The sequence below is a fragment of the Oncorhynchus keta genome, chromosome 24 (genome assembly GCF_023373465.1).
Source record: "Oncorhynchus keta strain PuntledgeMale-10-30-2019 chromosome 24, Oket_V2, whole genome shotgun sequence".
NCBI classification, from domain to species: Eukaryota; Metazoa; Chordata; class Actinopteri; order Salmoniformes; family Salmonidae; genus Oncorhynchus; species Oncorhynchus keta.
Window position 1 is genome coordinate 32,416,252 of NC_068444.1, and position 21,276 is coordinate 32,437,527.

A 21,276-nucleotide genomic window follows, 5' to 3' on the forward strand; every position below is an offset into this window, starting at 1 on the left:
TTTTTGGGAAGAAATGACCTAAGACAGTTAACAGTAGTGTATTCTGTAAAATAATGTGTTTGGGGAACCATTCCCTATATCTCTGGCAGCTAGCCTTCATGTCAACCTATCTAATGCAGTCGTGAGTAGATACACTTGAATCCTAGGATCTTCTTTGAGTGTACCACCCGTTTCCCAAGGCACACACATCTATTTAGTAATAACCATACTAAAAACTAGAAGTGGGGTCAAAAACATCTTGCGTCATCTGATATTGTGGAATCCTGTATTTTTTTGGGGGGTAGACTGTTCAGTGAAATGAATGTAGTCCCCTTTTCCTTCAAGAAAACACTATGGAGTGACTTGTTTCTCTGTAAAAATCGTACGTTTCTTTATCGCTGTACATCTAGATTTTTCATATTTTAACAAAATATCCTATAAGATAAAAGTATATTTCCATGCGTGTTTGACTGTATGCTTCATCAATGCTTGCATGTTACTGAATTTAGAGAATGTACATGAGCAGATAACTGAAGAAAATAAGACTGAATCAATGCTATACTGTATGATTCTGAACAGTACATGAGCAGATAACTGAAGAAAAATAAGACTGAATCAATGCTATACTGTATGATTCTGAACAGTGCTGCGCTTACTCTTTTCATTTGAGTTATTTCTTCCCCTCCTTTCTTCTGTTCTCCTTGTCATCAATGGCTGTTTCTGTTCAGATGGTATTCTGTTTCCATGAGGAAAAACAAGTGATAGATGTTTGTTTGGCTTCAGTAAAATGCATTTCTTTTTTTTATATATATATATAAATTAATTTAAACCTTCGTCCTGTGTCGTACCGCCTCTGTATTTCTGTCTCTCTGCTAAAGGCTCATTCCCAGAGACTGATACAGAATGTTTGTCGCCTTGTCAAGCAGTCAAAGAACATTGTTTTCAACCTGAGATGCCTTGAAGAGGCGGTGGTGTTAGTTTCAGCAGCCAGCCAGCCAGCCACAGTGAGATCAACCATCCTTTTGCGAGGCATCTCTGGGTGACAATGCTGGAACCATCACCAAATCGTATATTCCTCAACTCCTAATGCAGTGGTCCTTTAGGGGCCCAAGGTATGTTCTGTAACACTGGAGAGAAACAGCTGCTAAGCAGATAGTTTACATCTTTGCCTGGTGTTGAGATTAGGGAATACTAATCTAGTTCTAGGGAAGTTGGGAGGACAGTGCTGTTGATTGAGTCACCATGACACTGCAGCTGCATTCCTGGGATTTTAGTGTTCCAGGAAGTTACTACGGGCCAGATGTGTGGGAAACGGGGGAACACTTCTCTATGAAACAAGGCTGCATCTGAAAGGGCACCCTATTCATTATATAGTGCACTACTTTTGACAAGAGTCTATAGCCTTGGTTTAGAGTAGTGCACCGTATAGGGAGCCATTTGGATCTGGCAACAAACTTCCCCCACATGGAGCTCTCATGTAATGGATAACAGAACCAACTGGACCACTTATGTCCATATGCTGACATTTTAACTGCCTGAAAACCTTATCCTTTACTATAGTACTACTTTAGAGCTGTAAACACAGGGTGGCAGGTAGCCTAGTGGTTAGAGCGTTGGACTAGTAACCGAAAGGTTGCAAGATCAACTCTGTCGTTCTGTTCGAGGTAAGGTAAACTGTCGTTCCTAGGCCGCCATTGAAAATAATTTGTTCTTAACTGACTTGCCTAGTTAAATAAAAGGTCAAATTTTAAAAAAACACTAAAAGGGATAAGAGCTGTCTGAGTTTGAGCAAGCATGTTTCCTTCTAAAGTAATCTTCGCACACACAAACAATCACACAACCCCCAAACTAAGTCACCTACACTACCTGATGTTTTATTCACAAATTTAAATGCAGGATTTTACAATCATGTAGTGAGTGAATTCCACTTGCACAATCAGAGCAGGAAGCAACACATGAAATGCATTCAGTGGTTCCCATTGAACACAGAAATGAATGTTGGTACAAAGTTCAGATTTAACGGAACAAATGACAAATACTCTAAACAATACATTGGAGCACAGCATTGTATGGTCATGCACATGAGCCGATGCTGTGACAAACATAAGATGGGTTCTAAAGTTAATACTGCATGTAGATCCACACATTGAGTCGTATGTAGATCAGAATTTATGCTAGAAATGTGCTTAAGCTGACCATAGTGAACAAGCAGAAGAGTTCTCTTCATGGGCAAACTACACCAGCCAACTAAACCTCACCAGAAAGGAATGGGTGTACATTGGCACACAAAGAGAAGGTGGATTTTGGTTTAAATCAGATTGAATCTATGCCTAAGATTCAATCAGATCAAGCATCAACCTGTGATAGCAGACACCCACATAGCAGATGTTTTGACAGTGGAGCTGAGTTGAACAGTCAACTTTGAGCAGCTGCTCTTACGATCATTGTCACGAAGCCCACCGCTCCATTCACGTTAAAAGTTCAGAACAGGAAAGTGTAGGCTATACACGCTCAAATTGAAAACTAAATTATGAGGATTTCTATCATCCTAATCCAGGCGTATTTTACATTCCACTTTTAAACAATGCAGCCAATGTTAATGTCTGCTTTAAGTATAATGGCAGGAGACGCTTGTGGATTTGACAGCTCTATCGCAGTCCCAATGCCAAAACAACCACTATGCGGATGTCGACTAAAGCGGATCTGATTGAATTTATCCCTTAATCTTGAAAGCATTTTTTTTTTAGTGTAAGCACAGGGGGTGGAAACTGTATTTTCTATTCACTGTGATCATGACAGAACAGTTCATCAGTTCACGCAATGACTTGAAGGCTTTGGCTCTGGGAAAACGGTTGTATTATTTCATGAACGGATGTATGATAAACCCGAACGAATTAAGCTTGTCTGTGAGGATCCGTTAAGAAGATGTACGTTATTCAAATTCTCATCCGGAGACTGATCAAGTTTGAGTTTGAGCTTTACATTGTTTTCATCCTAATCAAAGTACTTGGGCCTAGATTCAATCCGGACCACGGAAGAGCTGCATTATAGCGTGATTGACATTCATTTCCGATTGAGCCGACATATGCAGCGTTTACCATGAATGCAGTCTCTGCGAACACGGAAATCTTGCTTTTAAAAATGGTACATAGCCGCATAGGGGCAATCGGATTGAATCTAGCCCAGAATCAGTGTTTTTGGGTCGGCTTATAGGTACTAATTCACCTCATCCTCATGTAGACTCATACTGTAAAGAATATTGCACATACACACACAGCGACATAAATGGCAGGAAGAGTGAAACAATAACACTTGTTAATCAAAAAATGTCTTCTAATTCTGTACAGTTTATGCTGTAAATTACATGTGTTCAGTCTGGCATATTCATTGTGTTTATACAGTGAGTAAAAGCTAAACCTAGCTCTACCAGGGTGGTGTTTCACCAAGAGGAATCACTGAGGTTAACCAGATAACCACCGTAAATACTCAGCCTTTTAATATCAAGTTCATATCAAAATAGGAACTTTTAAACTGACTCAATTCTTCAACTGTACGATGATTGAAATATTTATTTCAAAGTTATCTGACCAACTCAATGGCCTTACCTTGTGAAGTCCCACCCATGCAATTTGTATATATACACAGTGCATTTGAAAAGGATTCAGAACCCTTGACTTAATCCACATTTATATTACAGCTTTATTCTAAAATGAATTAAATCATTCCCCCTCAATCTACACACATTCTGCAAATGTATTAAAAATAAAACTATCACATTTACATAAGTATTCAGACCCTTTACTCAGTACTTTGTTGGCAGCGATTACAGCCTCCAGTCTTCATGCATATGACTATAAGCTTGGCACACTTGTATTTGGAGAGTTTCTTCCATTCTTCTCAGCAGATCCTCAAGATCTGTCAGGTTGGATGGGGAGCGTCGCTGCACCGCTATTTTCAGGTCTCTCCAGAGATGTTCGATCAGGTTCAAGTCAGACTCTGGCTGGGCCACTCAAGGACATTGAGACTTATCCCAAAGCCAATTCTGTGTTGTCTGTGTGCTTAGGGTCATTGTCCTGTTGGAAGGTGAACCTTCTCCCCAGTCTGAGGTCTTGAGTGCTCTGGAGCAGGTTTTCATCAAGGATCTCTGTACTTTGCTCCGTTCAGCTTTTCTTTTGATCCTGACTAGTCTTCCTGCCACTGAAAAACATCCCCACAGCATGATGCTGCCACCACCATGCTTCACCATAGGGATGGTGCCTGGTTTTATCCAGATGTGACACTTCTCATTCAGACCAAAGAGTTCAATCTTGGTGTCATCAGACACAATCCTGTCTCAGAGCTCTACAAACAATTCCATCAACCTCATGGCTTGGTTTTTGCTGACATGCACTGTCAACTGTGGGACAATATATAAAACAGGTGTGTGCCTTTCCAAATCATTTGAATTTACCACAGGTGGACTCCAATCAAGTTGTAGAAACAGCTCAAGGATGATCAATGGAACCAGCATGCACCTGAGCTCAATTGAGTCTCATAGCAACGGGTCTGAATACTTATGTAAATAAGGTATTTCTAAAATAAACTTTTCGCTTTGTCATTATGGGGTATTCTGTGTAGATTATATGGGGGGAAAAAAATATTTAATTTTAGAATAAGGCTGTAACGTAACAATATAGAAAGTGAAGGGGTCTGAACTTTGAATGTACTGTATGTATGCGAGTATATACACACACTCCACTCTCGATTCAGCTCAGAGGCACTCCCTATAGTTAGATTAGGCGGTGTTAGTTGACAAGATTTGTTTTCTATGCATCTACCTATTAGAATCAACGCTATACACCTTTAAAAAATAACCGCCCGATCATCATACATTTCACAGAAGACATCTTTAAAAAGCAAGTCTCCCTCGTTCCTCCCCGGACAAGGAGGCCCAGGTGACGTCCGTTAGTGTTCTCGTACCCCTGTCTTGCTGTAGTTGTCCAGTTGTACAGGGAGTCTTTAAGTAGGTTGTCAGAGGGCACTCAGTCCTGAATTCTCTCGGCCCATCTTTCATTCCTCTGTTTCGGAGATGGTGTCTCTCTCACCTTCCCTCTGACGCTTCACGTAGAGTTCATCAGCAGTGGGTGAGCAGAAACATCATCTCCTCCTTCTGTCCATCCCCCCTCGTCCTCCTGCTCCAGAAAATAAACCCATCCGCCATGTACACGTCTGTCCGTTGGCAGGAGGTGGTAGGGTGAAAGGTCAGATCTTCTCGTCTGTCATCTCCAGGAACTGTGCGTAGACATCTCGGGAACACTCCCCCTTCTGATTGAACAGGAACTTGTAGTAGCTGCCATCAGCACAAATGGCTGGAGGAGAGAGAGAGGTCCCAATAAGAGACCATACATCTGCTATATTCTCAAACTTTTTATAGAAAAGTATCCATAAATTTAACACAGTAAAATGAGTCAATGGTGTCAACAATAAAACAATCAAATAAGTGGTGTCAAGTCAACAATATACAGTACCAGTCAAGTTTGGACACACTTACTCATTCAAAAGCTTTTCTTTTTTACTATTTTCTACATTGTAGAATAATAGTGAAGACGCCAACTATAAATTAACACATATGGAATCGTGTAAAATACAAAATATATTTTCCATACTTCTAAATAGCAACCCTTTCTTTGCCCTGATGACAGCTTTGCACAGTCTTGGCATTCTCTCAACCAGCTTCACCTGGAATGCTATTCCAACGGTCTTCCAACAGGAGTTCCCACATATGCGGAGCACTTGTTGGCTGCTTTCTTCACTCTGCGGTCCAACTCATCCTAAACCATCTCAATTGGGTTGAAGTTGGATGATTGTGGAGGCCAGGTCATCTGATGCAGCACTCAATCACTCTTCTTCTTAGTCAAATAGCCCTTACACATCCTGGAGGTGTGTTGGGTCATTGTCCTGTCGAAAAACAGTTAAGTCCCAAGCAAGTCTCTTCTTATTTTTGCTGTCCTTTAGTAGTGGTTTCTTTGCAGCAATTCGACCATGAACACGCAGTCTCCTCTGAACAGTTGATGTTGAGATGTGTCTGTTACTTGAACTCTGAAGCATTTATTTGGGCTGCAATCTGATGTGCAGTTAACTCCAATGATCTCATCCTCTGCAGCAGAGGTAGCTCTGGGTCTTCCTTTCCTGTGGTGGTCCTCATGAGAGCCAGTTTCATCATAGCGCTTGATGGTTTTTGCGACTGCACTTGAAGAAACTTTCAAAGTTAGACATTTTCTGGATTGACTGACCTTCATGTCTTAAAGTAATGTTGGACTGTCGATTCGCTTTGCTTATTTGAGTTGTTGACATAATATGGACGTGGTCTTTTACCAAATAGGGCTATCTTCTGTATACCACCCCTACCTTTTCACAACACAACGGATTGGCTGAAACACATTAAGAAATTCCACAAATCAACGCACACCTGTTAATTAAAATGCATTCCAGGTGACTATCTCATGAAGCTGGTTGAGAAAATGCAAAGTGTGCAAAACTGTCAAGGCAAAGGCTGGCTACTTTGAATCTCAAATGTAAAAAATGATTTGGATTAGTTTTACACTTTTGTTTGGTTACTATGTTATTTCATAGTTTTGATGTCTTCACTACTATTCTACAATGCAGAAAATAGTCCAAATCAAGCAAAACCCTGGAATGAGTAGGTGTGTCCAAACCTTTGACTGGTGCTGTATGTGTCAATATGGAAGAAATGTCACTCTGAATCAGTCTATAAACACTGGGCAGGAAGTAGCTGGAGTATGTATAGCTCATGACTGCACTGGGCTCTGTTCCAGAGGTCTGCCAACACAAACAAGTACTCAGAGAGAGATACTACCTCACACACACACACGCATTACTCACCTATGACAGAGTTGGGTTCTGTTCCGAAGGAACACACACACGGCGAGTTTGATGGAACCTGGAACTTGGAGAAGCTCCACTTGGAGCTGAAGTACTTAGGAAGGAAACTGGCCGAGGCTAGGCTAAGAATAAAAGGAAACAACAAATGATTCCGGGATGGGTTTGGAATTACAGGAAGCACTGGTAAGGATTGGAGAACGGGTTTGGAATGGTGGCTGGTTTAAAGATTAACATTGAAAAACTGTGCTCACTTTTAAGTTATTCCTCCAAAGAACAGGGTGTATGTCCTTGAACAGTCAATAAGACACCTCTCTCAAAAAGAGCTTCATCACCACTGCCACTCATCTCTGACCACATGTGCAACAAGGCACTACATACACTTTTAATCAATGTTGCAGAATTTGGACTTCGGTTAAGAGATCAAGTTGACAGTGCAGAGAAAGGTTAAATGTTTGTCTCAGACCGACCTGGACTGTTTGTTCCTCTTGGGGTCCTCTGCAGCGAATATGTGGACTGTACCGTGGTCACTAGACACACAAATGAGGGACGCATCCTGGTTGAAATTGATGCTGGGGAGGGGAAATAAGTTACCAAACAGGACTACAACAAGCAACTTACTTAATGTAGTTATCGTACCTAGCAACCTTAAGACAGGTACAGTAACTGTAAATCACTCTGGAGCAGAGCGTCTGCTAAATGACTCAAATGTAAACATTAAGCCAGGTGTACACTACACGATTTGGCTGTCCCAGACAAGTTTGAGATCGGAGACAAAATCCCCATGTCGTTGCCTAGTCGGGCCATCAATGCTTGTTTAATGTGAGCGGGTCAAAGACGCAATCTGAGGGCTACCGACCTCGTCTTTTAACAGTTTCAGACGTCCTTATATTTTCAAACATGTCAAATCAAATCTTACACGTGATTAGCAGATGTTATTGCGGGTGTAGCGAATTGCTTGTGCTTCTAGCTCCGAAAGTGCAGTAATATCTAAGAAACTACACAACATGTACCAAATACACACAACTCTAAGTAGGAATGAATTAAGACCATATACATATGGACGAGCAATGTCAGAGCGGAATGGACTAAGATACAGTAGAATAGTATAGAATGCAGTATATGTAAACATTTAAGTGACTAAGATACCGTAGAATAGTATAGAATACAGTATATGAGATGAGTAATGGCAGATATGTTAACAATATTAAAGTGACTAGTGTTCCATTCCTTAAAGTGGCCAGTGATTTCTAGTCTATGCCTATAGGCAGCAGCCTCTAATGTGCTAGTGATGGCTGTTAACAGTCTGATGGCCTTGAAATAGAAGCTATTTTTCAGTCTCTCGGTCCCAGCTTTGATGCACCTGTACTGACCTCGCCTTCTGGATGATAGCGGGGTGAACAGGCAGTGGCCTTCCTGTGACATCAGGTGTGCTGTAGGTGTCCTGGAGGGCAGGTAGTTTGCCTCCGGTAATGCGTTGGGCAGATGTTTGATTTTATCTGCACAAAATCTCCAATGCTCTTGTAGTGGGAGATGTGCAACAACACGTTTTGAGAGCGGTGATCAGCAATAGCCAATGAGAGCTCACCAGAGAAGAAGCCAGTGAGGTGATGACGTTGTTTTGCATCACCCAGAATGTGTACTCTCAAGCAGAACGATGACTACTACTAGTAAGCATTTTTACTCGCCTTTAATAAATGCCAAAGTGTCAAATCGTTACAGCTCTGAAGTTCACAAGCAATGTTATTCAATTCAAAAGGTTAGCTAGATATTTCAACTCTGTATGGCGAGCGTGAATGTCTGACTGAACGTTTCTGAGGCTGCTTTGAGCCACAGTTAAATCTAACCACATTGTTTTTGCGAGACAGAGCGGTAGCGAGAACCTCAAGACCAAGCCACATGGTTTCGTGTGCCCACCACTATGTTGGCAACACAAAAATAAACTAAAGGAAAGACGGTTGTTTAATGTCAGGATTTAGAAAGTCGTGTAGTGTCCACCCGGCTATAGAGCATTTCTCATATCTAACTTCAGATGAAGAAAAGGCCCAGGTCGGTTGTTCTCACCAGTAGATGTTAGCAGCCTGTGACCCTCGCCTCAACTCCTGAATCAGGTGGCCTGCCATGGTGTCAAATATTCTGATCAGGGTCCCCTGGAGAGAAATAAACAAAGGCACCGAGACACAGCATTAGGAGTTGGTCACCCCTAGTCTTCAAGCAACAAGGACAACCAATGCAATATATAAAAAGCCTAAGGCACTGTCTAGGCCCAGGAGTAGTGTTAAAAGGGTTAAGCCAATGAGTAATTCTAAAGGGGTTGTAATACTTTCTCGGAGGCAGTGGCTATCCTGGTTCCCTGCAGGTTGAGGGCGATGCAACACAGCGCCCCCTCATGGGCGGGGATGTCCACTGGAGGCTTCTCTGTGTTGGCAAGGTCTACGATCTGCACGTGCCCAGAGTGGGTCCCCGGGAACGCCAGCAGAGAGTTGTTACTGTTGGGACAGAGCACACACAGACCTGGGGGAGGAGGGAGAGGAGTTATGGATACAGTCATAAAAAGAGAGACAGAGAGAGCAAAAGAGAGAGAGAGGAAAGGAGAAGAGCAAGAGAGAGAATGTGTCGATGGCTACACATTACAACCATGTAACACTCTTGTGAGGGTTGTGTGTTTACATCAATTATGAGTGTGTCCAATATATTTAGCGGAGAGAGAGAGAGGGAGAGAAAGAAGCTAGGATACATTACAACCATTTAACATTCTTGCGAAAATGGTTTGTTTACTTAAATGATGGGCGTGTCTAATGCATCTAGCAGGCTGGTTAGGAATCGGAGAGCTGCAGTAGACAGTAGCTGGACTGTCTGTGTAGTAGTACTGACCTTTGGGGTTATAGCAGGTCTCAAACACATGCAGCTGATGAGGGTTGTGGGTGAACGTGAACACTTTGATCATAGAGTCCAGGACCACCACGATCCTGAGGACATCAGAGAGATGCAGACATTAGGCTCAAGACCGAGAAAAGGGAGAGATCTGGCCCACTAACATACAGCAATCTAATGGGGAAACATTGGTAAGAAAACATTTCACTACTCCTGACACCAACATATTACCTTCTGACATTCCCTTTAATGTTACCTAAAAAGGTGAACATCTTAACAGTCAAACCACATAAGTAGTACTTTTAAGTATTTTTTTAACTTAAGTACTTTACACCACTGTTCCCTATACAGTGCACTACAATACTTCCAACTAGATTGCTGTGTCAAATTCCTCCCGAAGGAGCAGCCATTGATGATGAAATCAATCCCGGCAGTGTGAAACACAAAGATTGCATTCCTGGTTGATCGGTAAAATGCTTGAAGAGGGAGTTAAAGTGGTACTAACTTCTTACTTCATTTGTACTGACACACAACACTGCTAATAGAGACACTAAGGGAAGAAACAGGGTGGGGAGTGTTCCTACCTGTCCCTTCGTAGCTTCACTGCTAATAGAGACACATTAAGGGAAGAAACAGGGTGGGGAGTGTTCCTACCTGTCCCTTCGTAGCTTCACTGCTAATAGAGACACAATAAGGGAAGAAACAGGGTGGGGAGAGTTCCTACCTGTCCCTTCGTAGCTTCACTGCTAATAGAGACACAATAAGGGAAGAAACAGGGTGGGGAGTGTTCCTACCTGTCCCTTCGTAGCTTCACTGCTAATAGAGACACAATAAGGGAAGAAACAGGGTGGGGAGAGTTCCTACCTGTCCCTTCGTAGCTTCACTGCTAATAGAGACACAATAAGACACAGGGTGGGGAGTGTTCCTAGTCCCTTCAAAGCTTCACTGCTAATAGAAGTGTTCCTACACAGGGTGGGGAGTGTTCCTACCTGTTCACTTCAGAGACCCTTCAAAGCTTCACTGCTAATAGAGACACAATAAGGGAAGAAACAGGGTGGGGAGTGTTCCTACCTGTCCCTTCGTAGCTTCACTGCTAATAGAGACACAATAAGGGAAGAAACAGGGTGGGGAGAGTTCCTACCTGTCCCTTCGTAGCTTCACTGCTAATAGAGACACAATAAGGGAAGACACAGGGTGGGGAGTGTTCCTACCTGTCCCTTCGAAGCTTCACTGCTTTGACCTCTGTGGAGAACTCAATTTCTATAACAGTCTTTTTCTTCAGGTCATCCCAGATCATCACTGGAGGAAAACATCAGAGGACATGGTGGGAATTACAACCGACAAGACCAACATGTCATGATGACGTTTGTCTCTAGTGCCAGACCAATGTAAGGAAATATCTAGATAAAAGGTCACTGATGGAAAAAGTCTACCACTGGGAGATCATTTTGGGGGTTCCAAAATATATTATTTCTAATGCTCATATTACATATGTGACGGAAAGTACAACACAAGAACCACACACACAGTAACCACCATACCTTTGTTAGGTGGGTATTTGGGCTTTTTTCCTCCTCCAACCAGCGCAAGGTAGTTACACCTGAACAGCATCTCCACATGCCCGACCCCGCCCTCCATGAACTCTGGAAGACACATAATCACCTCATTGGCCATTAAGCTGTCAATCTGACGGGTGGCGAGTACTGAGCCAATGAGAATCAAGGGTGTCGCCTCAAAAACCACCGCAATTATCCAAACCATTATTCCAATAAGATCTATAAATGTGACTAGAGAGATCCGTCCCTGACAAGGAGAATTTAAATAGTTTTAATATCTCAGTTTTACTCAATAGCAAGCAACTCTTCACTCCATCTGCATATTATAGCAAATCTTTCCAGCATGCATGAGGCATCACTGTAATACAAATTACTGTAGTCATGGTGTTATTTAGACCCATATCAACAAAAGCCTGCACACCCTGCAGCAACCCTCCAGAACCAGGTTAGGCCATCCCTGGCCTATACTATAGGCTAATCCTTTCCCTACAGTACAGTAAGCCATTTCCTATTATGACTTTGGACCAGGTCATGTGAGGAGTCACATGTGCAGGGCTCAGTGGCAAAATGATTAACTTCCTCATTTAGCCCTCCTCATCCAACCAGAGCACCAACCCAGCCACAGACAGACAGATCCATCTCATCTCACAAACATCAGGAGCAGGAAAGAAGTACCTTGGCTCTCGCTGTCACAATGCTGTGTCCCTGTGTGCAGCAGAATGGCCTCGATTTACTGCAAGCAATGCTAGTGACCCATTGAGTTTATTTACATATCAACAAAATGGCTACATAAGAACTTTTGATTAACAGTAAACCGTGGAAAAAGGCACATTATGATGAATCATGATTATCAGAAAGGATATGTTTGATACAATCATAATTAGAAGTGTATGTTTCATATTTGCAGTACAGTCATTATTTTTAAAAACATATATTTACCTTGTTTTTCTTTCTCTTTGAGTGGATCTGTGTTGTACACTCTAAACCCATTCTCCATTCCGCAAGCAAAGCATCCTGGAAGGAGCACCGACAGACAATACCAATGGTTAAAACAACCCTGATCAAAGCTAGGTCCAAATTCACAGTGAATGAATAACCACGATATTTATCCAACTTCAAAGACATCATGATTATGAGGGAGATAAACTATGGACAGTCTATGCTTCCAGTCAGGTTCTCTCTCTTTCCTATCAGATTTGGAGCATGTCTTTGACTCCGGTAACCTGAAGTTGACTGCGAGGAATGAGCACACAGTGATCATTGAGCAGTGTTGGAATATTAGCTAACAGTCATTGCTTTGTTTGGAGGGAGACCCATTCATTCACTGCTCAGGGAAGAAAAGCTGACTAGGGCCACCCCACCCACTCTGGTACCAAGCTTGTACCTGTCACATGTCTGTCTGCCTAGACTGATATGAAATTGTACTATCTATCTGATTCTGCATCTAAAATTATGTATATGTTATGAGTTTAAAAAGGAAGGTATATTGTGCACTTGACCAAGTTTGATGTGTAAAACAGAATTAGTCTTTCCCCTGCCAATTCTAGGGCTACACTCACTAACAAAACAATGGATCATCATACTCACAGCTTGAGCTAGCTTTTGATGTACAGTAAACTATTTAGTAGTATCTTAGCAGTTGTCAAACTAAAGTTCTAACCACAGATAAAGGGGGCAGTTCTATATTTGTTATAACCATGATTTGTTCCATATAACGTTAAATATATAGCTACAATAGCTAGCTAGCTAGCTAACGACAGAGATAAAATGGTAAAATGTTACAACCCTGCAAGTGTATAGCTACTGTTAACTGTAAATGAATATTTGTTTATTTGACGTTAGCCACAACATTAGCGCTATCTTGTGGAACAGTAGAATCCCCCCACAGCTGTATTTCCGGCTAGCTAACGTTACGTTGTTAGCTGATGCTAGCGTATTATTAAAATCTAAAACGTGAGAGCCCAACATATCCATGATATTTAGCTCTTAATATGATTAAAGATCAGAGTTACGTGTTTGCTCAAATGACAATCCAATCACTTGTATTTCACAACAACTGAATATTGCTAACGTTAGCTAGACATAACTAACTAGCCTAGGCTGGGTGTAATGCTGCGTTCATAACCAAGTGGGAAGGAAGTGTTTACCACATACGACTGACACCCCAAATTGTCCCTCCTACTAGTGGGAAACTCGTCTATCATCGCTGAGCTCCACATGCTGACCTTACCTCGCGGAGAAATTATTTTGAGTATAGCATTTTTGGCAGGTTAAATAAAACATTATTTATAAAAAGCAATATATTATTACGGTTTTTGAACATATAACATGAACAGCTGTCCTTTTAGTTTATGGTTGACACAGATTGTTGGCAATTAGCAAATCTGAGTTTATTAACGAGTCAAAGCACGTGAATGCATCCAACAGTTATCCAGGAAGCAGGTTTGAGGAGCTGGCGAGGTAAATTTGGTCAACTCGGGATAACCGGCCATACAAAAGTGGCTCACCTTTTAGCCAGGTAAACAAACCTGCTCCAGGGCAGGCTAACTCATTGCTAACTCCAATTGCACTGCGTGAAATGACTGAGCTTCAAGTTGAGGAGCAATTAAATCAGATTCCCTCCCTCTTGCAAAGATTGCATCATCATTAAATATAGTTTTTGCCTTGGCAGCAACTAATGGGGATCATTATAAATACAAAGATGGCAGTAGCGATAAGTAATAAAATAAAGACAGTGCTTCTAAATGCCTATTTCACACAATAGCCTGCTGAACTTGCAAGATAACTTTTCTTTAATTTGTATTTAGGCACAAATGAAAATGTGGCACTGACTCACCCAAGAATTTAAATTTTAGCATTGTCTCAATGAAGAGTTCGACATTCGACTAGCCATGTGCGACATGTACAGGCAGTTACACGCCTGCTAGAGTTAGCGGCAGGCGGAGGTGCAATATCCACTGTCGTAGTATGGATGAATCCTGAGCTGGAATGTGAAGTTAACTGAGATGAGTTAGCTTTAGGAAACCCTGAATTGCCATATTAGTGCTAGATGCATCACTACAGACCCTGGTTCGATTCCATAGGGTGGCGCACAATTGGCCCAGTGACGTTAGGATTTGGCCGGGGTTGAGCGTCATTGTAAATAATCATTTGTTCTTAACTGACTTGCCTAGTTAAATAAAGGTTAAAAAATGTTTTAAAGTAGATCTAGCTGGCTTTACGACGTCACAACTGGTAATTACCACCTTCCCACTTGGTTATGAATGCAGCCCGGCCTCAAAACGTCGTTAGCATGGCATCGACGACAGAACTAGCAACCAAAGAAGATTTCGATGAAGAAACAATTTCTCACCATGATCCTGGTTGAATCCCGCGTACAGTAGTCCGTTCCCATGTGTGTTTGATGGTAGTAAATTCATTATTTCGATCAGATAATCACAGTCGTGCGTTAGACAAATTTTCACAGACTGCTAGCTAGCTACCATTTCTCCTGTGCCAGAGCCAGTTAGGAAAAACAACACAGCTCTTGGTTCATCCAGGACGGTCAAAAGAGCACCGAGTGATCGAGTGGGAGTTTCATCAAATATGGTGGATAAATGAAGATAGTTCAATCAGGCCTTTTACCGTTGTCTGTTAAGGGGATGGCACTCCCATAGACACTGCGATAGCGGTCAGCTTTCAGAGGTTCTCAAAGTTGGGAGAGGTCCGTGGAGGTACTGCATGGGGTCCGCGGTCAAATCTCTGTTTTAACATTTCATTTTTTTAAATGAATAATACTAACAGATTAAACTACTTTTGGCCAAAGGATCCATGGAATAAGATTAAAGTGTGTAATAGAGACCCACAGTGAAGGTGTCATAATTCCCATAAAATCTAGCGGTCAAACAGGAAAATGGTTTCAATCGTTTTTCCACCATTCATTTTTCCCCATAGGGGATTTTAGAAACACTTAATAAAGACAGTGTTTTGTGTAGGCTTACCCTGGCGTGACGTTTTGATAACTGCGCAAATCTCTTTGCCTGTAATTACCCGCAAAAAATGAAATGCTAATTAGATGCTAATGTAGCTATCATACAGAAAGTACTACACACCCTGTCGCAAGCTTTGACGAGGTGGGAAAATCCTCCACATTTCTCCATGCAAGTAGCCTAGGAGTCGATATTATAGCCTTTATAGTTTCTCATGTAAATTATTGATATTGTGGCTTTCTCATGTGTATTCTTGTTTAGCATTTTTCTAATTACCTAGCTAGCTACCGTAGCCTTTTTAAAATTACCTTTGCAGCTAACCTCGACTTCGATCAGAAGCAAGAATGGTTATGTGCTATGTACCGGATTGTAACCACAACTCCGATAAGTACACATGCAGTTTATTGTTTACCAACCTCTGTAAGAGAGGCTTTGCTGGAGCTGTGGGAGAAGGTAAACCCTGTTTGCTAGCTGCTGACAAGCTATTTTGGTTAGGTCAAAGATCTGTGGTTAACTAGATGCTTTTGAAAATTGTCTAGATATCCCCCGACTAGTTACGTGTACAACACACGTTTACCATCCTTACAAGTAAAAAGAAAATCAGCATAGGCTAGCATAATGACTTTAAAAAAAATTTGGACAAGTCCTTTGTCAGCTAGTTAAGGTTAGTTCACGGTTTGTGTATTCATACTTCATGAGGTCAAATCAAAAAGTTTGTGTCACGTGCGCTGAATACAACAGGTGTAGTAGACCTTAAAGTGAAATGCTTACTTATAGGCTCTAACCAATAGTGCAAAAAAGGTATTAGGTGAACAATAGGTAAGTAAAGAAATGAAAAGACAGTGAAAAACAGTAGCGAGGCTATATACAGTAGTGAGGCCATAAAAGTAGCGAGGATACATACAGACACCGGTTAGTCAGGCTGATTGAGGTAGATATGGTTAAAGTGAATGCAGATAGCCCGGTTAGTCAATGTGCGGGAGCACTGGTTGGTCGGGCTAATTGAGGTCATATGTACATTAATGTATAGTTAAAGTGACTATGATAAACAAGAGAGTAGCAGCCGTGTAAAAGAGGAGTTTGAGGGGGCCACACAATGCAAATAGTCCGGGTAGCCATTTGATTACCTGTTCAGGAGTCGTATGGCTTGGGGGTTAAAACTGTTGAGAAGCCTTTATGTCCTAGACTTCGCACTCTGGTACCGCTTGTCAGGATATAGCTAGCTAAATATTGCCTAGTGGGCTAGCTAGTTAGGCACCTTTGTTGGCTAGTTGGCTACATTAGTTAGTGTGCAATGTTAGCTAGCTAACACTATCTCACGTGGTGTCGTTGGACTTCCCTGACAGGCGGTGACATGCTTTCGAATGTGCCTAACGTTAGTGATGAGCGCTAACTAGCTAGCATGTGGGGTCTGGGGAAAAGTCTGACCACACGAACAGTGAGCGAAGGTTAACTAGCTGGCTAGCTAGCTCACAAAGCACTTGTGTGCTCAATATTTTGACATAGAAAACAAATGGTTTTGTTCCACGAGTGCATATGTTGTGCATGACTAATCAAATGACCTGTGAAGTCAGTTATACATGTCAGCAGGGATGGATTAAGCTAGCCCGCGTCCAGTACTTTTCACACTGGGCTAGTAGACAATCTGTCAAACTAGCCTGACATAGCAGTGAAATTTTCACATGGCACAGATTTAATACTTGAATGTTACCCGGGCTAGTTTTGGTCTGCTGGACAGTGCCCAAAATGCTTATGTTCCATCCCTGCAGGACAGTCCCTTTCAGACAACCTCCCTTATCAATGTTGGTCCTTCTCAGTGACCTCACGGCTGAGGTTTTTGACTTTCCTCTTGAGAATCAGAATCAGAAAGGATATATACAGTAGTATACAGTACCAGTCAAACGTTTGGACACACCTACTCATTCAAGGGTTTTTCTTTATTTTTACTATTTTCTAAATTGCTTAATAATAGTGAAGACATCAAAACTATGAAATAACACATATGGAATCATGTAGTAATCAAAGAAGTGTTAAACATATTTTAGATTCTTCAAAGTAGCCACCCTTTGCCTTGATGACAGCTTTGCATTCTCTCAACTAGCTTCATGAGGTAGTCACCTGGAAGGCATTTCAAATAACAGGTGTGCCTTGTTAATTTGTGGAATTTCATTTCTTCTTAATGTGTTTGAGCCAATCAGTTGTTGTGACAAGGTAGGGGTGATATACAGAAGAGAGCCCTGTATGGTAAAAGACCAATCCCATATTATGGCGCAAAGAGAAACGACAGTCCATCAGTACTTTAAACCATAAAGATCAGTCAATCCAGAAAATTTCAAGAATTTAGCAAGTTTCTTCAAGTGCAGTTGCAAAAACCATCAATCACTATGATAAAACTGGCTCTCATGAGGACCGCCAGAGGAAAGGAAGACCCAGAGTTAACTTGGCTGCAGAGGATAACATTTATTAGAGTTACAAGCCTAAAAGTAAATGCTTCACAGAGTTCAAGTAACAGACATCTCAACATCAACTGTTCAGAGGAGACTGAATTGCTGCAAAGAAACCACTAGTAAAGGACAGCAATAGAAGAAGAGACTTGCTTGGGCCAAGAAACACGAGCAATGGACATTAGACCGGTGGAAATCTGTCCTTTGGTCTGATGAGTCCAAATGGGCGATTTTTGGTTCCAACCGCCGTGTCTAGACAGAGTAGGTGAACGGATGATCTCTGCATGTGTGGTTCCCACCGTGAAACATGGAGGAGGAGTTGTGATGTATGGGGGTGCTTTGATGGTGACACTGTCTTGTGATTTCTTTAGAATTCATGGCACACCTAACCAGCAAGGCTACCACAGCATTCTGCAGTGATACGCCATCCCATCTGGTTTGCGCTTAGTTGGACTATCATTTGCTTTTCAACAGGAAAATGACCCAACACACCTCCAGGCTGTGTAAGGGCTATTTGACCAAGGATAGTGATAGCTGCATCAGATGACATGGCCTTCACAGTCACCCAACCTCAACCCAATTGAGATGGTTTGGGATGAGTTGGACCGTGGAGTGAAGGAAAAACGTCAAGAAAGTGCTCAGCATATTTGGGAACTCCTTCAAGACTGTTGGAAAAGCATTTCAGGTGAAGCTGGTTGAGAGAATGTCAAGAGTGTGCAAAGCTGTCATCAAGGCAAAAGGTGGCTACTTTGAATAATCTCAAATACAAAATATATTTTGATTTAACACTTTTGGTCACTACAAGTCTGTGGGTTATTGTATTTTAATATACTGTACATGTTACCATTTTAGGAATCAACTTACAGTAGTTTCTTTTTTTGTCTTTCAGGTGGGCTGACCGGGTCTGCAGCTGCCATTTTCCGGTGGGAAAGAGAAATGGCCATGTATTTACTAGGAAAGGAAGCTCATCCACCATGGCAGAAGAGGAAATGCCGGACTGTTGAATGGGAAACAAGAACAAACAATGAGGCATGAGGATTGGGTGTTGAGGGACCACTTGCCACATTGTCCAAGGTGTGCGTATGTTATGATAATCAGTGTGTTTTCTGTCCAGATAAAGATGATGATACAGCATTGAAAAAGACCTACCACTGACCAAATGTTTTGTTTTCCAGTCCAAAAGGAGTGCACCCCTCAGACCATCCAGTACATGGACATCCTGTACCAGTCTGATCTGAGCGTGGGGGTCCAGTTATAGAGACTACAGCACATCGACCCTGTGGACGGACAGGCCAATAACTCATCAAATATGATACAATATTGTGTAAAACATTGAATTTGTAGATGCATCTAGGGCTGTGGCCATCACAGTAATTTACTGTTAATTAACATAAACACATTTAAGCATTTCCTGGCTTCTACACAAGCCACAGATGCAGACCTTTGGAACATCTACATTTTTTTTAAAGTCTAATAAATCCATGTAATATAGACTACACCTTCACAAAAAATCCATGATTTATATTAGACAGGTCTAAAGAAACATCATATGAAGAAAATGTAGTCTATTTCAGAAGAACATAGGAGCATACTCTGAGTTGTTAGGTCCTTATCTGGCTATGCCAAATGGCTGTGGGCTACACTAGTTAATTTAGCAGAGAGGATTTGCTTAGAATTCCGTGGCATTATTTAATAGTATGAAGAATACAATTGAACAAAGCTGAAAGGATATTTTCTCCAAACGATTTGAGGGAGTGTGCACATACGGCTATTCTGTGTTGAGTGGTTAACAAAGAAATAGGCATTCCTATTTGTACTTAATTTAGAGTTATCAATATAACTTTAGTAGCTCTACAAACACTGGGCTGTATGTTTAGATATTTAATACATTGTAAGGCTGCATGATGCGACTCTAATGATGATTTGAAAAAAGTAGCTTGAAAGGCATGAGCTCTGCTTAGTTTTTTTGCGCAGGCTGAACACACTACATCAGTCGTTCAGTTTGACAAGCACTTGATAATGCCTAGAATTTCACGGTGGCAGCCCTTTTGTGTGGCTGAAATGCACCCTAAAAAAAATAAATCCATGCCTTTTACGGCCTGTGGCCGTTGTGTCCTTCTCCCTGAGTGCTGAGCACTCTATTTTTTATTTCACCTTTATTTAACCAGGTAGGCTAGTTGAGAACAAGTTCTCATTTGCAACTGCGACCTGGCCAAGATAAAGCAAAGCAGTGTGACAGACAACAACACAGAGTTACACATGGAGTAAACAATAAACAAGCCAATAACACAAACAAGTCAATGACACAGTAGAGAAAAGAAAGTCTATACAGTGTGTGCAAAAGGCATGAGGAGGTAGGCAATAAATAGGCCATAGGAGCGAATAATTACAATTTAGCAGATTAACACTGGAGTGATAAATGAGCAGATGATGTGCAAGTAGAGATACTGGTGTGCAAAAGAGCAGAAGAGGAATTCAAATAAAAACAGTATGGGGATGAGGAAGGTAGCTTGGGTGGACTATGTACAGCTGCAGTGATTGGTTAACTGCTCAGATAGTTGATGTTTAAAGTTGGTGAGGGAAATAAAAGTCTCCAACTTCAGCGATTTTTGCAATTCGTTCCAGTCACTCTGAATCACTGTTCACTCACATCACTCTCCATCATGTGATCGGATCTTTCTCACAGGCTACAAGTGAAGACAGACACATCGGAGACGCAACTGCGCGCTACCATTGGCTTCCCTGAAAATAGGTACTGACAAGAGAAGCAATATGAGTCTGTCAGAGGTCATCACACTGGATTGGGATGGTGATGGAGGTTTTGGTGGTCCACACAATGAAGAAGGTGTCCCTTCCAGTGATTTGGTGCCAGTAAGGATGGTCTTCACAGAGGCAATAATACCCTCCCTCCTTGATATAGAAATCCTTTGACTTCACTGCCTCTTCAATGGTAAGGTCCCTTGCACCATAGGGACACTTGACTTCCATCACTGCTGTGGTGCCAACCAGACCATCTGGTGAGGCACCCAGACCCAGTGACCCAAAGCCCTGGCTTATGTACATCCATCCCTGTAGCCATTTTGAATGCCTTGATGCATCTTCGTTATCTGTGCCCCACTTTACAGACAACACCCCATCCATTGACTGATATGTGGACCCTTTTTAGCAGCGAGGGAGAAATGAGCTTGGCCCTAACCACTGCTCCATAATTGCTAGCAGTCAACCTCCCTCTCCTAATGTTGTGCCAGTTGGGGTTGGTGCACTGTCCAACTGGTGCCTGCCATATAGCCTCCTGCTGCTCCATCCACAGCACCATGCCAGACAGGATGCCTGCATGCCCCAGTTGCCCTTGTTTTTTAATAATGTCCGTTACAGACAGGGAAGGTAGTGGTTGTTCTGGCTCAGGTTCAAGGAGTCATGCCATTCCACTGAACCTTCCCAAGAGATGGTTCCTTAACCACTCCTCTGTGGGCTCTAGGGACAGAGGGTTGTAGTGTTCGGCTGGGTACAGGTCCTCCACTGAATGTACCTGGTTGGGCACAGCTTGCTTCCTCCACCATACTGCTGATATTGTGA

General features: G+C 42.0%; 1 protein-coding gene and 1 long non-coding RNA gene across 11 annotated transcripts; one reads left to right on the top strand and one right to left on the bottom strand.

Moving 5' to 3' along the window:
- Nucleotides 1-1,828: 1,828 nt before the first annotated feature.
- LOC118357400 (WD repeat domain phosphoinositide-interacting protein 3) lies at nt 1,829-16,549 on the bottom strand. 4 transcript variants are annotated; one of them, XM_035734456.2, is made up of 11 exons: nt 16,384-16,549; nt 12,228-12,302; nt 11,964-11,993; nt 11,274-11,375; nt 10,944-11,031; nt 9,733-9,827; nt 9,182-9,372; nt 8,923-9,008; nt 7,329-7,430; nt 6,862-6,983; nt 1,829-5,327 (listed from the first exon to the last, which is right to left on the bottom strand). In XM_035734456.2, exons 2-11 carry the CDS (start codon nt 12,283-12,285, stop codon nt 5,221-5,223), a joined length of 981 nt encoding a protein of 326 aa, XP_035590349.1. In that variant the 5' UTR covers nt 12,286-12,302; nt 16,384-16,549; the 3' UTR covers nt 1,829-5,220. The 4 variants fall into 4 exon arrangements, with proteins under 4 accessions (XP_035590349.1, XP_035590347.1, XP_035590350.1 ...); XM_035734454.2 differs by lacking the exon at nt 16,384-16,549 and adding an exon at nt 14,641-14,991; XM_035734457.2 differs by lacking the exon at nt 11,964-11,993.
- On the top strand, nt 13,735-19,806 carry LOC118357401 (uncharacterized). Of its 7 annotated transcripts, none has more exons than XR_004820300.2 (3): nt 13,735-13,806; nt 18,590-18,774; nt 18,876-19,806. It is a non-coding gene; the product is annotated as an uncharacterized LOC118357401 (long non-coding RNA). The 7 variants fall into 7 exon arrangements; XR_004820303.2 differs by lacking the exon at nt 13,735-13,806 and adding an exon at nt 14,971-14,991; XR_004820302.2 differs by lacking the exon at nt 13,735-13,806 and adding an exon at nt 14,981-15,001.
- Nucleotides 19,807-21,276: the final 1,470 nt, after the last annotated feature.

Bases quoted from the DNA above. Each gene is read 5' to 3' on its own strand.
- LOC118357400 (XM_035734454.2), bottom strand. From the start codon at position 14,707: ATGAATTTACTACCATCAAACACACATGGGAACGGACTACTGTACGCG. The intron at 12,303-14,640 runs GTGAGAAATTGT...TGCTCCTTCCAG, and splicing joins GGGATTCAACCAGGATCATG to GATGCTTTGCTTGCGGAATG. The intron at 9,009-9,181 runs GTATTACAACCC...ATTTCTCTCCAG, and splicing joins TAGCCACTGCCTCCGAGAAA to GGGACCCTGATCAGAATATT.